We start from the raw sequence: 16,344 nt of genomic DNA, 5'->3' as shown, positions 1-16,344 counted from the left end.
AATGCTACATAGGATCTTGCCTTGAAAGAGTGTTGTCGAAGAAATCTAAGCAATCACAAACACACAGTTAAAAAAAAAAAAAAAGACGACCATAAACTTTTTAAAATAAAAACATTATTTTGACCTTTACTCGTCTTAATTTTGTAATCATTCTGTGTTGTGCACACCTCTACAGAGATTGGAGTTATTTTCTGATGCATTTCATAAATAAAGAATAAAAAAGTACTATGAAGAAGACAAAATGAATGCAGTTAATGGGTACTTTTACTCTCAAGTGTACACTATTGAGTAAAACATTGAAAATCGCCTATAACTTGCATCACATTTTTCAGATGATGCTCTGTTTTCTTTTTAACTTTATATTAAAGATTTAGCAAATGACAATGTAAAATCTAGTTTGGACAAGTCAAAGCCAGGGCAAACAGTGCAAATAAAGAGTAAAAATAATATTATATAATTTATCCTCTTCACTATATGTTTTCTCTATGCTGATTGCAAGGTATAACGGACCAGAGCTTATTGCAATGACTGACACAAAGCTAAGATAGAGGAACCCAGTTGCAAGATAATAAGTTGTGGATATCTAAGCGCTACGGAATCTGTTGGTGCTATATAAATGGCAATAATAATAATAATAATAATAAATAATAATAATATCTGTATTTAATATTTTTGAAATGTTTAATTTCTTAATGATAGGGATAAGTAAATGTAATGGGAGAGTGGGGAAATGACAGTCCCCTTTACATTTTAGAAATGATGACTTTCTGGGCACAAGGTTGACAATTGGTAATGTAATGATGATGAGAATAAGACTACCTTACAGGTTAAAGAATATTCAAGGAGACATGTAATTGTACCAAGTGCAAGTTCCTGGTAAGAGAATAGAAAAAGGGGCGATTTAAAATGAATAAAGCCATGGTTATATATATATATATATATATATATATACACACACACACACACATATACACACACACAGTTGGTACCAAAATGATGCAACAGCACCAAGGGATTCCTGGCACCATAACCACTATAGAATGCTGCAGTGGTCATGGTGCTTCGTTTCGCTTTGAATTTAAACTACCTTTACATTTTTAGGTTATTGTGGGTTCTTTTATACCAGTTTTATTATAACATTTTATCAGAGGTAGTAATAATCTATAGGATTTATCACTGTATAAGATAAAGTCATCTTCTGTATAAGAAGACTGCTTGACCTGCTTACATTGGATGAGGGGTGTAGAGTTTTTGTGAACATACTGCTCAAGTAGTGTACACGTTTTTCAGAGAGGTGCGTATGAAAACAGGCTAGAAAATTCACTGTACGCTTTGTCAGAAAAGTGCTGTTTTAGACTAGAAATCACATAGTAGGCAGATTAGCTTTGTAAAAGTGTTTTTTTTATTTTAAAATGTCTGCCCTGTTTGGTATAGTATAGACAGGGATCTAATTTGTAGATGGTAAGCTATGAACAGAACATTAAACAAAAAAACAGAAATGTACCCTTGGTAAAAAAAATAATTCTAAATAAATAATACTTAACCAAGGCCACTTGAGTTTTCACACTGACATTTGAGGTGTATACTTTTAATTTTGGTGTTTGCGGTTACCACAATTCATAGATAAGACTACTCAATTTTGTGATATGTCAAAAGACATAAGCTGACATGCTCATACCATGTGTATACTTCAATTTTCTAATCTATACTATACAATTTTACAGATAAATAGCACCACCTGGAGGTTAATGTGTAAATTGCAGAAACAAGTTCTATTTAGACCTAGCTATTGCAGTTAAAAGATAAATAGTATGTGATTTTATTAAAGGATCACTATAGGGTCAGGAACACTATAGTGTTAAAACCACCATCTAGCCCCCCCTGGGCCCCTCATGCCTCCATAAATATAGCAAAATCTTACTGTATTCAAACCAGAAGCTGTAGATCTGCATGCTGTTTGCCTCAAACAAAAACAAGCAGTCTGCTGATGTCTTTAGAAGTGGTAGCCTGATCCAATCACAATGCTTCACCATAGAATTGGCTGAGACTGACAAAGAGGCAGATCATGGGCAGAGCCAGCATAATTCAAACACAGTCCTGGCCAATCAGCATCTCCTCATAGAGATGAATTGAATCAATGAATCTCTATGAGGAAAGTTCAGTGTCTGCATGCAGAGTGAGGAGATACTGAATGTTTGGATGCATTTTAGGCAACCATGACCCAGGAAGGATCTCTAACAGCCATCTAAGGAGTGGCCAGTGAAGTTATCACTAGGCTGTAATGTAAACACTGCATTTTCTCTGAACAAAAAGCTGCAGTTGTTCTGGTGACTATAGTGTCCCTTTAAGAGAGAAAACATAATAATGACTGGATTCTACAATTCCAATACATCACAAGAGAAAATGCTTAAATAGGGATCAATTTTGTTGAACCTTCTAACTTTGTTAACTGAAAAAAAAACTGTAAAAACAAGAAATTCAAAAGCAAATCTAGTGAAATCAGTCATTGATTTGGAACTGTACTTAGGAAGTGATTTATGAAGAAAGAATCATTTTGAGGCGTGGTCTATGGCCATATTCAAAGCACTCAATGAGTGCATGCCAGAATTTGTGTTAAGACAGCAGCTTCCACCAACTACTTATTACACACATTTTTGTCTTTACTTCACCTTTAAAAAAGTTCTCTCTTAAATCAGCTGTGTTTGTTCTCTGCCATTTTACCTGCTGTATGTCAGAATTGCACATGCATGCAAACACATACCGTATATACTCGAGTATAAGCCGACCCGAATATAAGCCGAGGCCCCTAATTTTACCCCAAAAAACTGGGAAAACTTATTGACTCGAGTATAAGACTAGGGTGGGAAATGCAGCAGCTACTGGTAAATTTCTAAATAAAATTAGATCCTAAAAAATATATATTAATTGAATATTTATTTACAGTGTGTGTATAGTGAATGCAGCGTGTGCGTATGAGTGCAGCGTGTGCGTATGAGTGCAGCGTGTGCGTATGAGTGCAGCGTGTGCGTATGAGTGCAGCGTGTGCGTATGAGTGCAGCGTGTGTGTGCGTATGAGTGCAGTGTGTGTGTGCGTATGAGTGCAGTGTGTGTGTATGAATGCAGTGTGTGTGTATGAGTGCAGTGTGTGTGTATGAGTGCAGTGTGTGTGTATGAGTGCAGTGTGTGTATGAGTGCAGTGTGTGTATGAGTGCAGTGTGTGTGTATGTGTGCAGTGTGTGTATGAGTGCAGTGTGTGTATGTGCAGTGTGTGTGTGTGTGTGTGTGTTGCAGAGCTTTGGTGGGGGGTGGGCAATGTTATTTTTTAAATTATTTTCATATTTTTTTTATTATTATTATTTATTTAATTTAATTATTTTTTTTATTTTATTATTATTATTATAATTTTTTTTGTCCCCCCCCTCCCTGCTTGATACATGGCAGGGAGGGGGGCTCTCCTTCCCTGGTGGTCCAGTGGCATTGGCAGTTCAGTGGGGGGGAGAGGGGGGCTGGCAGAGCTGTAACTTACCTTTCCTGCAGCTCCCTCCTCCTCCGCGCCGTCCGGTCAGCTCCTCTATCAGCTCACACTGTAAGTCTCGCGAGAGCCGCACTATGACCCCGCGGCTCTCGCGAGACTTACACTGGGAGCTGACAGAGGTGCTGAACGGACCGGCGCGGAGGAGAGAGCTGACAGGAGCTGCAGGAGAGGTAAGTAACATCTCTGCAGCCCCAGTCTGTATTATGGCAATGCAAATTGCCATAATACAGACTATTGACTCGAGTATAAGCCGAGTTGGGGTTTTTCAGCACAAAAAATGTGCTGAAAAACTCGGCTTATACTCGAGTATATACGGTACTTAGAATCAAAGTGAATGGCAAATTAAAGGCCAAAATAGCCAAACTGGAAACATTATGTAAGATAGCTATGCTTCCAGTTCTGCTACTTTAGTGTAAAGTTTGAAATTCCCTTTGAATTCTCACTTTAGTGGATAACCCTGTTAGTATACCATTGGGACATAAATGTCCATGGTTGCCAGAAATTGATGTAAGTCACATTTTTGACCATGCTGGTCTCTCTCCCTAGAACTTCACCCACTAAATACTCTGGAGAGCCACAACATTAAAACCAACTACCTAAATATCGTGCTGCCAAAAAAGCTAATGCGTCGAGGCATGGACTCCACAAGACCTCTGAACGTCTCCAGTGGTACCTGGCACCATGTCATTAGCAGCAGAACCTTTAAGTCCTGCAAGTTGCGCGGTGGGGACTCCATGGATCGAATTTGTTGTTCCAGCACATCCCGCAGATGTTTGATTGGATTGAAGTCTGGGAATATGAAGGCCAAGGCAACACCGTGAACTCTTTGTCATGTTCCACAAACCATTACTAAACAGTTTTTCAGTGTTACAGGGTTCATTAATCCTGCTGAAAGTGGCCATTGCCCTCAGGGAACATCACTGCCATGAAGGGATGTACGTGGTCTGTTAAAATCTTTAGGTAAGTGGTAACTGTCAAAATAACATGAATGCCAAGACCCAAGTTTACCAGCAAAAAACATTGTCTACAGCATAACTTTGCCCCCGCTGTCCTGCCTTCTTCCCATAGTGCCATCTCTTCTCCAGGTAAACAACGCACACGCATCCAGCCATTCACTTGATCTAAAGGAAAACATGCTTCATCACACCATGCAACCTTCTTAATTGTGCCATGGTCTAGTTCTGATGCTCACATCCCCATTGAAAGTGTTTTCAGCAGTGAACTCAATGGGCACGCTGACCGATCAGCGGCTATGCAGTCCCGTAAGCAGCAAACTGCAATGAACTGTGTGTTCTAACACCTTTCTATGATGGCCAGCGATATGTTTTTCATCAATCTGAGCTACAGATGGGCTTCTCATCACTCCCCACATGCTTGAGCCTTGGGTGCCAATGACCCCTGACACTGGGGGTAGCACTAATTTTGGTAGGTACTAACCACGGCATACCAGGAACACTCCACCCCTTGACAGGTGCCATGATATAATCAATTTTATTAATTTCACCTGTCAATGGTTTAATGTTGTGGTTGATCAGTATATTTAATAATAGGAGTGAATTAATTACAGCAGCAATGAATGCCATCATTTTTGGACAGCCACCAGACAGCTATACACTATTGTTGTTTATAAGGACACTATAGGCACACAGACCACTTGATCTCATTAAGTGGTCTGGGTGAGTGGTCCCTGTCTCTGTAGTTCTCAGAGAAACTTCAATGATTACATTGCAGGCTTAAGCCTGCCTCTAGTGGCTGTCTACCAATAGATTGCTGCAGTTTCCCTGCGTTTCCTAAGGGAAAGGTCTGATGCGTGCATGGTGCTTGCCGCGAATAAGCATCTGCCCCCCACCCCCCTATTGCCAATGTCGGAGCAGCCTTTCAACACCATAATACAGTCGTGTATTCCCAACGCTATAGTATTCCTTTAAGAGTAACTGAACCTTCAAGGCACATTGCTGTATCACTGTCAGGAGCTTAGTAAAGTCACAATTGACCACTTTATTACATAAAAGCAGACATGTGCACAAAATGCAGAAAGAAATTGTTGCCGCAATAAAGAATTGCTTATGACCTAGTGGTGTGCTGAACCATTTTATTGATTTTTTTTCTTTTTTACTATATTTGCCTAATATGAAACAGATCATTGTAAACAATCTTCTTATTCAAAATTGAGCGAATAGCAATGTTTACATTGCAAGGGTTAATATTCCTTTAGTGGCTGTAAGCAGCTATCCGCCCCAATAACTGTGTTAAACTTAGCTAGTTAATTGAAGGGTTTCATAGAGATCATTTGATTGATGCAGCGTGGCATTTTGGCACACATGTTCACTAGCCTCCCAATATTTCCTTATGGGAAAACATTGGGTTGGCTGAAATCATCTACACTGATGACCTCAGCCAAAGAGGCAGAACGCAATTGTAGAGATCTGCATGGTGAGGGATGGAAGTCAAGTAATACTTACCTTTCAAACCCTCATCACACGGGGGGAGGAAGGGAGTGCAGTGAGACATCTAAATAGATGTCAGGATACTATAGCATTAGGAATACATGTTTTTATTCCGAACGCTACAGAATAACTCTCAAGTGTCCATATTTAGCAGGTCCAGTCCCTACTTTGGGCCAAAATCCCTCCGTTGCACTATTCTATCTTAATGCCCCTCTATTCTAGGAGCTTCATATTATTGATGTGCTCCACAGCAATAATACTCACAGCAATGTGACTTTTAAACTGCAATAAATGTGTTTATAGATCAGTTTGAATAAACAATATACCGTACATTGTTCCTGCTCTGAATTGCATTTTATTTGCATACATTTTATTGGAATATTAACAAAAAATATATCAGAAAAAAACCCACCCCTGGTCACAGCCCCACTCACATTCCTAAAATGAAAGTGTTCCTCTTTGTCTATCTAAAAAGTTGGGAGGTAAGCTTTAGTGTTCCATGAATAAGAGAGAAGAAGCACAGTCTACCCAGTGCTATCACAAAGAGGAATATAATGTGATGTGATGCTACTCGAGTGAGTCGACATTGAGCAAACACAGGTATATATTCAACACACAGATGTAGACTTATATAATTTCAGTCTGACCCAAAATAGCCTTCTGTGTATAATGCAAACCAAAATACAATTCACATGAAACCTCTTTCTTCTCCCCAGGAGGATATAACATTAAGGCAAATAAGAGATCATGAAAAAAGTTAGTAGATTTGCACAGGGATAGGGATAACTTGGCAGCAGAGGGTAATGATTAAAAACACTTTAATAAGTCTATCTCCACTTAATACATCATTTATAATTAAAAGGACAGTCTAAGCACCACAACCGCTACACAACCACAACAACCCATTGTAATGGGTATGGTGTTTTAAAGCTATGGGGGTTGTCTCCCAGTTCTGTAAAAAAACAGAGCATGGATTGGGAACTAAGCAGGTTTATTGGATCAACACAAAATGTTTTGGATCTATCATTTATCAAGCCAATTCTGTCAAACTATTTAGCAAAAAATTAAAAGTCATGCAAGCACATGTGGCTTAGCCACCTGTCAGTTTATGCTGTCAGCCAAACTTTTGAATTAGCAAGTAATGCCCAGTTTCCACTGAGCGGTACGGGTCGGTAGGTCTGGTACACTATTTTGAGTGTTTCCATTATGAAAGTGGCCAATACAATCGAACCAAACCACACCATTCCCTTCAGGTGTAGGTTCATAGGAAATGGTACGGTTAGGGCGGAGGTACTGGCGTCATACTACACAATCCTTTGATTGGCGGACAGGAAATTCATGACAAACAACACGCTAGGCATTTGGTAAAAACCCTGCATGCTCCCTGACGGTCCGACTTGCAGTGGAAACTCTCACCTGAATAGGCTGGACCAGTCTAACCCTTCCGAACCGTACTGACCCGAACCATACCGCTTAGTGGAAACGAGGCATTAGAGCCTGGGTTAAGGGTGCCTGAAGGTCCCACATTTTTTGTCAAACAGCTCACAAAACAGTTTGACAAACAACCAGGGGAGAACTTTTAGCATCAAAACCACTACAATATGCTGTAGTGGTTATGGTGCTTAGACAGCCCTTTTAAAGAAATATGTCAATTAAACAGAGGAAGTTATTCATTAATGTTGATAAACTCATTCAAAGAATATAAATATATGTGAAAACCAAATACCAGTATTAGTCCAGATATGAGTGACGATGTGCCAGTGAGTGCAACATAGAACTTCGGAGTCAATGTGCTGATGAAGCCAGTCACTAAAAAAAAAAATTAGAAAATCCATTATAATTAACCCTTAAACATGCACTGTATACAGATAGTCAAACAAATGATTATTTTATTTATAAAGTACTAACTTATTCCACTATTTTGCACTATTGGTAAATGAAATAAACATGTATTTAGCAACAAAAAAATAGACCTGAGAACCATTTGTAACTTCTCCACAATTTCCAAGTTTAGCTACTTGATGGCAGGTATCTGGGGACCATTTAAATGTAGGGCATGGGCATTTATCATCACAGACTGCCGATTCAGTGATACTCACACCCCAGTGTTCCCAAGCATACGGCGGCAGGTAAAGAATTGCAAGGGGTAGGAAACCACTTACCTTTTACTCTAGGTGCTAACTCATAATCAAGATGAATAGTTATATTTTATAATGACAATGGCTTGGATTTGAAACCACTCTCTCAATTTATTTACTCAAGTGAGAATTCAAAGTGAATTTCAAATCCAAGCTAAATATAGCCAAACTAGAAGCATTCACTAAGTCAGTTATGCTTCCAGTTTTGGTACTCTGGGCTTAAAGGGACACTATAGATCACTTCAACTATTTGTAGTGGGCTGGGTGCACTGTTCATTTCCCCTTAACCCTGCAGCATTAACACTGCCTCTAGTAGCCAACAGACAGCCCATAAAGGCGCATCCTGCAGTTGCACGGAATTTGACTCCGCGAAACGACGCAGGATGTCTTAATGCTTTGCATACGCCTGTCCTGTGTCTTGAAGACCACATTGGGAAGGCCTAATGCACCCAGTGTTCGCGCACATGCGCATTAGGTTCCAGAATTGCCTTGACGTCAGAGAAGACTGACCCAGTGCAGAGTGGATCGGTGCTGGAATCAGGTAAGTGAAAACAGGTTTTTTTTATTAACCTTTATTTGCGGCACATGGGCAGCAAGGGAAGGGGTTGACAGACAGCACTATAGCAATTTTGTATACCTAACAGTATAGTGTTCCTTTAAATGTAAAATTTATTTTAAATTCTCACTTTAGTGAATAAACCTGTCGGTCATCATTAGACATTTTTTTTTTCGAGATATTTCCTACAAATCTTTAAAGAACTTAACTTTTAGCTAATTTTAATGACAGTGGCAGTGACAGTGGATGAACCTGTACGCCCATATCACTTATGCAGTTAATTTAAGTTTAAGTGGCCACCCCAAACTGCTAGTCTCACTAGTCATTTTGATATATAAATATTTCCACCTCATAATCCATGGACTGTTTACTCTTCAGGCCTCTCCTGGACTTGGGAGTCCCAGGGAACCCCACTGTCTGGTAGACAGCCACTAGAGGTAGTTTTAACCCTGCAGTGTGAACACTGCAGTTTAACATTGCAGAGTTAAGGGGACAGGGACAGTGCACCCAGACCACTTAGATGAAGTGGCCTGGGTGACTATAGTGTCCCTGAAACAAAATTAGATTGGTGCAAGCACCATAACCACTTCAGTAATATAAAGTGGTCACGGTGCATGTGAAGCATTTCGCTTTAACCCCTTAAGGACACATGACATGTGTGACATGTCATGATTCCCTTTTATTCCAGAAGTTTGGTCCTTAAGGGGTTAAAAGGCTGCACATAAGGAGTTTAACGCCTCAGGTGCCAAAGGAGTAACTATGTCCATCAGTGTAATAGGGGCATCATTAACCAGAACTTTCGTTCCAGGCTGGCTAATATCAGTTCTGTGCATATTCCTATGCATAGTACTGCATTCATTGGCTGAGAGTGGTCAACTGACGTTTGCGATCAATGAATGGCGGTTGGATTGCCTTTCAGCTTCTGCAGCTTAGAGTAACCCTTTAATTGTGGATTGGAATTCTGTAATAGATTCAGTATTCTTCCATCATTTCTTTTTATAGGGAAACCTCAATCTCGAAATGCACTTCTTGCATGCTCGCCTTGAGTAGGGGAGTGGAGATGGAGGGAGACAGGGAGGTAAAGAGGAGGGAACGTTGAAAAAAAAAAAATGTAACTGAGGGTATAGGGTTAGAATATTGACAGAATTAAAGAAAATCTGTCGCCAGAGTGCAGTGCGTGCTGACAACAGATGTAAAATATGCACAGAACTGACATCACATCAGGCAGCTCAGAACAGAGTACCATGCTGCCAAAGTCACGTGTGCCGGGGGTGTAACTAGGTCACAGTACACAAGTACAAATAACTCTCAGCCAGCTTCCTTCCACTATGACCACTCCAAAATGCAGAGGGGGTTACGGATGTTGGAGTACCCCTTTAAATGACTAAAAATAACTACATTGAAGCAGCTCTGTCACACCATACTGACCTTTCTTATCTAGATTTCTCTTCTTCCCATCTCTCCTGAAATCTCATTTTCAATACTCTTTACGTAAAATACAGAAGACAAAGTAGAGACAACTTTGTCTTTCGGAATTTTTTCTCTCCACCTACCAAAGGTGGAATTTAAGTATTAGTGTTTCTTTCTGTACTGCCCGAATGTCCTCTTCCTTCCTGTTACTGGGCATGTGTGGAAAGTATGGGCAGACGAGGGCAAGGACAATAAACCACTGCCAGTACTTATAAGATGGCAGCGCATTGGAAAAAGAGGTGAAAACGTGGGGCAAGAGTGAGCAATACATTGGGGACACACATACACCAAGGGCTAGGATAATCGGGGAGGTAAAAAAAAAAAAAAAAAAGATGCAGGTCACGTCATGACCGAGCCGCTTTAATAGGTACAAGAGGACAACAGGAAACACTCCCGAAATGCAGATAGGTGAAAGTTTATTAGAAGAAATACCGATCCAAAACAGGTGCAACAGTTAAGCTCCCAAGCACTTTAATCGCGTATATCATCTATTGTATTTAAAATGGCACATCTCTCAGTCTTGTTGTATTACTGAAACTATGCATAGGGCATGTGACCCGCGCTTTCTCTGTAACTTGCAAACATAACTATATCAACACTATGTGCTATAAAAAGTAACAAATTAAAAATGTGCTGTGGGTCTACTGCATATGCACACGGTTTTACAATATTAAAGGGACACTCCTGGCACCATAACAACTTAAATCCAAAGAAGTTGTTATGGTTGCAAAGAGGGATCCTATAATTTTTGCACGCTTTCTGTATTGTCAGTAGGAAACGTCCATGCAATTTGTTATATATTAGGTTGCTAAGCAGCAACCTGCCCCTCCACCAGATGGAGAAGCCCTATGAGGATGCTGTTGTTGCTAGGCGCTAATCTCACCATCATCAAACTATGTGTTGCTAGGCAACAGCCTGGGGACCACGGCCTACATTAGACGCCGCTTCGCACTCACCGGTTACGGCAGTCTCGTATAGCCGGAGCGGCGCTCGGAGGTGGTAAAGGAGGGCCAGCGAGGCCAGTGGGAGCAGAGCCCAAGCGTAGCCCCTGCAGCTACACAGCAAGCCCTTCAACCGGCCGCCAGGGGAAGGGCTGGGGGCGACGAGCTCGGGCCCGTCAGCCATCTTGGTTGTTTCCCTTTTGCAAGCCGAGAGACGTGAGAGGCGGGGCCTAGCTGGGAGTCACACCGCGGTCACACCGCGCTCGCTTATTGATGGGTTTGGTCACCGCGCCGCAAGCAGGCTCCAAATGTCTGGGACAGACTGTGATAATAACGCACTGTGGCAGACATCGAAGATTCCGAACTACAAGTCCCGTGATGTCTGGACAGGTGTAAGGAAGGCTTTGCATCACGGGAAATGTAGTTCAGAAACATCTAGGGCGAAATTGGATATATACTTCTATAAGGGATAAGCCTGGAGTGGTTATAAAGTAGATAGTCTGCTGATTTAGAACTACAGCCCCCGCATTCACTCATTTTAGGAGGGTGGCCAGGCTGCTCTGAGAAATTTTACTAGCAACAAATCATGCCTTTAAAATGTAATTTAGAACAAGAAGAATATATATATATATATATATATATATATATATATATATATATATATATATACATACACACACACATACACACACACAGTATTGCAGTTTAACCCCTTCAGGACAGAGTCAATAGTACACATTCTGGTCAAAACAAAATGTAAACAAAACCTGGAATTTGCGCTATATGTCTGTTCAACCGTAATTCACCTCTTTCATATTAAGTGCACCCAGGGCATACCTAGGGCATTTGGCACCCGGGGCGGATCTTGGGCTTGGCACCCCCTCACCTCCTCCCCCCTCTCCCCCCCCCCCCCCCCCCAAATAAAACTAACAAATGTGGAAACTTTGTGAAACCGCTGTCAGCCCCCTTCTACAAAACCCTTGTGTGCCCCGCACCCTTCTACAAAACCCCTGTACTGGCCCCCCGTCTACAAAACCCATGCAACCCCGTTCCACAAATTCCTTTTTTAAAGACTCCTGTCCCAATAAAAAAAAACCTGCCCCCTTCTACAAAATCCCTGCAGCCCCCCACACACACATTTACAGGCAGACAGTCACACACACACAGTTACAGGCAGACATTCACACATACAGTCAGAGACAGTCATGCACACAGTTACAGGCAGACAATTACATATACGTTCACACACACGGTCACAGGCAGTCACACACACACAGTAAAAGGCAGCAGCAGACAGTCACATGCACACAGACAGATAGTCACACACGGATACAGGCAACATCAAACAGTCACAGGCAGACAGTCACACATACATAGTCACATGCAGAGAGTCACACAAATAGTTATAGGCAGACAATTACACACACAGTCAGTTACAGGTAGTCACACACAGTCATAGCCAGGCAGTCACACACACAGTTACAGACAGAGAGTCTCACACACACATACACAGTTACAGTCACACAGTTACAGGCAGACACACTCACACAGTTACAGGCATGCAGTCACACACAGTTACAGGCATGCAGTCACACACACACACACAGTTACAGGCATGCAGTCACACATATACAGTTACAGGCAGAAAGACACACACACACAGTTACATTCATGCAGACACAAACACACTCTTACAGGCATGCAGTTCACACATAAATACACACAGTTACGGGCAGACAGTTACACACACACACACACACAGTTACAGGCAGACAGTTACACACACACAGTTACAGGCAGACAATTTTACAGACACAGTCACACACACACACACACACACACACACTATTACTTACAGACAGGAGCTGGAGGAGTGGATTGCCTGAAGTCCTGGAGCCTGTTAGGTGGAGAGGCAGGTATTCCATCTTGCTGCACCTCCATATGCAGCAGTAACAGCAGCGGGTAAGGGCCATATTAAGCCCCGCCCTCGCTGTCGGTTTGGCTCCGCCCCCACATTTTATTAGCCCCGCCCCCACTTTACCTCCGTGCGGCCAGTTCAGCTGCTCTTTGCGTGTGTGAGCTGTTCTGGCCGCCCAGCACCATAACTACCATGAGGCACTGTGCGGCCACAGCTCATACAGCCCCCTCCAGCTCCCAAACCAGGGTCATGGCACCCCCTACCCAGTGGCACTAGGCGTGGACCGCCCCCCCCCTTAGTACGCCACTGAGTGCACCCACACTTACTGTAGATCATTTTGTTCAGGAGAAACAGGGATTTAATTTCTCTTGAACTATTCATATATGAAACATAATTTATAATGAAAAAAAATCAAAAAAACTGTGAGAAATGTAAAAGTTTTTTAAAGATTTGTAGTTCCGCCTGACATTTTAGCTGTAAATTTCATAATACTGTTAGCTTTTACTGACAAAAAAGCACATATTTGGATTTAGCAGAGTCTCTCAAGTACAACATTAGCCCCCATTAACAGTTTTCACTGTGTATTGGAAAGTTAAAAGGTCAAATAAAGCACATTCCATTTTTCATTTTTTTCACATTGAAATTCGCCAGATTAGTAATGTTACCTTTGAGACTGTGTGGTAGCCCAGCGATGAGATTTACCCCCATGATGGCATACCATTTCCAAAAGTAGACTACCCAAGGTATTGCAAGTGGGGTATGTCCAGTCTTTTGTAGTAGCCACTTAGTCACAAACACTGGACAAAGTTAGCATTCATATTTGTTTAAAAAAAAGCAAAAAACAAATATTTGGCCAGTGTTTGTGACTAAGTGGCTACTAAAATGACTGGACATACCCCATTTGCAATACCATGGGTTGTCCACTTTTGCAAATGGTATGCCATCATGGGGATAATTCTTATTCCTGGGCTACCATACGGTCTCAAAAGGCAACATAACCAACCTGGCAAATTTCAATGTGAAAAAAATGAAAAGCAAGCCTTATATTTGACTCTCTTACTTTCCAAAACACCATTAAAACTCTACATGGGGGGTACTGTTATACTTGGGAGACTTAACTGAACACAAAAATAAGTGTTTTAAAACAATAAAACATATTACAACAATAATATCGGCAGTAAAAGTGCCGTTCGTGTGTGAAAAATGCAAAAAACTTTTACTAAAAATATAATTGTTGTAATACAAGTTACCATTTTGAAACACTAATATTCGTGTTCAGCGAAGTCTCCCAAGTAAAACAGTACCCCCCATGTACAGGTTTTATGGTGTCTTGGAAAGTTACAGGGTTAAATATAGTGCTTGCAATTCAAATTCTCTGCACGTTCTGCCTAGGTTGTCAGGCATGTCAATCAAATTTTAATTAATTAAATCAGATAATTATGTTAAAATATTACTTAAATATACACGTAGAAATTTAATATATATATATACACATATATATGTATTTAAAGTCTACGTGTACACTTATGTAGTTATTTATGTAATTATATATATTTATACAATGAAATTACATATGTATATATATTTTATTTACATTTTTAAAAAAATATTTTATTATTTTATTTATTTATTATTGTAATTATATGTGTATATATAAATATAAAATATATATAGATGTATTATATATATTATATATATATATATATATATTGTATATATGTAACATCAGTCTAAGTGTATTTTAATACTAATATATACTTATATTAACATTAAAATACACTACATATGACGTTTGATATATATAAGATGCATATCTATCATATTTATAATATATATATATATATATACACACACACACACACACACACACACACACACACACACACACACACACACTTATTTTATTACATGTTTAATTATTTTTTTTTACTTTCCCACCTGCAGGGGGACTGTCTGACATTTCAGACAGTCCCCCTGCTGGCAGATCCGCAGCCAGCAAAGAGGATGGCGGCGGAGGTAAGTCAATTTTACCTCCTGGGGTGCTTAAGCCGTTACGGCGTTCTATGCCGCCGCAACGGCTTTAAAGCCCATTTAAATGGGGACCGCATAGAACGCAGTAACGGCGTTAAGGGGTTAATGACTGTAGCAGTTGTACAAGTTCAAATCTAAACAAATCGTAAACAAAACTTAGAATTTGCTCTATATATATGTTCAACCACAATTCACCGCTTTCATATTAAATGTACCCACACTTATTATACGTCATTTTGTTCAGGAGAAACATTGCTTTCATTTAATAATCAAATAATATATGAAACTTAATTAAATATGAATAAAATATTTTAAAAAATGAAAAATTAAGACATTTTCTTATTTTTTTTATTTCTGCATGGCATTTTATTTGTGAATGTCATAATACTGTTAGCTGTTACTGCAATAAAGTACACATATTTGTATTCATCGATGTCTCACGAGTAAAACAGTACCTCCCATGTATAGGTTTTATGTTGTTTTGGAAAGTTACAGGGTCAAATATAGCATGTTACATTTTTCAGTTTATACACATTGCAATTTGCCAGACTGGTTATGGTGCCTTTGAGACCAAATGGTAGCCCAGGAATGAGATTTCCCCTCATTATAGCATACCATTTGCAAATGTAGACAACCCAAGGTATTACAACTGGTGTATGTACAGTCTTTTTTAGTAGCCACTTAGTCACAAACACTGGCCAAAGTTAGCGTTCATATTTGTTTGTGTGTAAAAAATGCAAAAAACTAATTTGAACGCTAATTTTGGCCAGTGTTTGTGACTAAGTGGCTACTAAAAAAGACTGGACATACCCCATTTGTCTACTGTACTTTTGTAAATGGTATGCCATCGTGGGGGTAATTCTCATTCCTGGGCTACCATACGGTCTCAAAGGCAACATAACTTCGCTGAATGTGGGGGATGTGCCAATACCCAGAGACTATAACATCAGGTAGACTGAAAGAAGAACTAGAAAGGATGTGGAAAGAAAAGGCAGTAGTAGTAGGGCTGTGAATCCCAAGTTGGGAGAGTGTGGCATTACTTACCTCCGCCGAGCCACACAGACCCCCTCCTGCTGCGCGGTTCGACCACTCCACACGACCTCGCTGCACACTGAGGGAGACTCACCTCCTTCGATCCTAGTCGACCTCCTCCTGCAGCACGGTACAATCGCTCCGCGACCGCACGGCACACTGAGGGAGACTCACCTCTCTCGATCCTAGCCGACCTACTGCTGCGCGGTCTAACTGAACTACGCGGCCGCGCAGCAGGACCTCTATATATAGATGTGGACGTGATGTCACTCCCAC

At 40.5% G+C, this 16,344-nt stretch overlaps 1 protein-coding gene across 1 annotated transcript in view; it reads right to left on the bottom strand.

The window, feature by feature from the left end:
- ST7L (suppression of tumorigenicity 7 like) overlaps positions 1-11,329 on the bottom strand; it is a 156,254-nt gene extending 144,925 nt beyond the window's left edge. Inside the window, exons 1-2 of the mRNA XM_063450783.1 lie at positions 11,103-11,329; positions 7,709-7,791 (exon numbers count right to left, since the gene is read on the bottom strand). Of these exons, the coding sequence (XP_063306853.1) occupies positions 7,709-7,791; positions 11,103-11,271 (252 nt within the window). The 5' untranslated portion in view covers positions 11,272-11,329. The remainder of the gene's footprint in view (positions 1-7,708; positions 7,792-11,102) is intronic.
- Between the last annotated feature and the right edge of the window lie 5,015 nt (positions 11,330-16,344).

This window comes from Pelobates fuscus, chromosome 1, assembly GCF_036172605.1.
Source record: "Pelobates fuscus isolate aPelFus1 chromosome 1, aPelFus1.pri, whole genome shotgun sequence".
Classification (NCBI taxonomy): domain Eukaryota; kingdom Metazoa; phylum Chordata; class Amphibia; order Anura; family Pelobatidae; genus Pelobates; species Pelobates fuscus.
The sequence above is the reverse complement of the archived record's forward strand: the minus strand, read 5'-3'. Positions and strand labels throughout refer to the sequence as shown.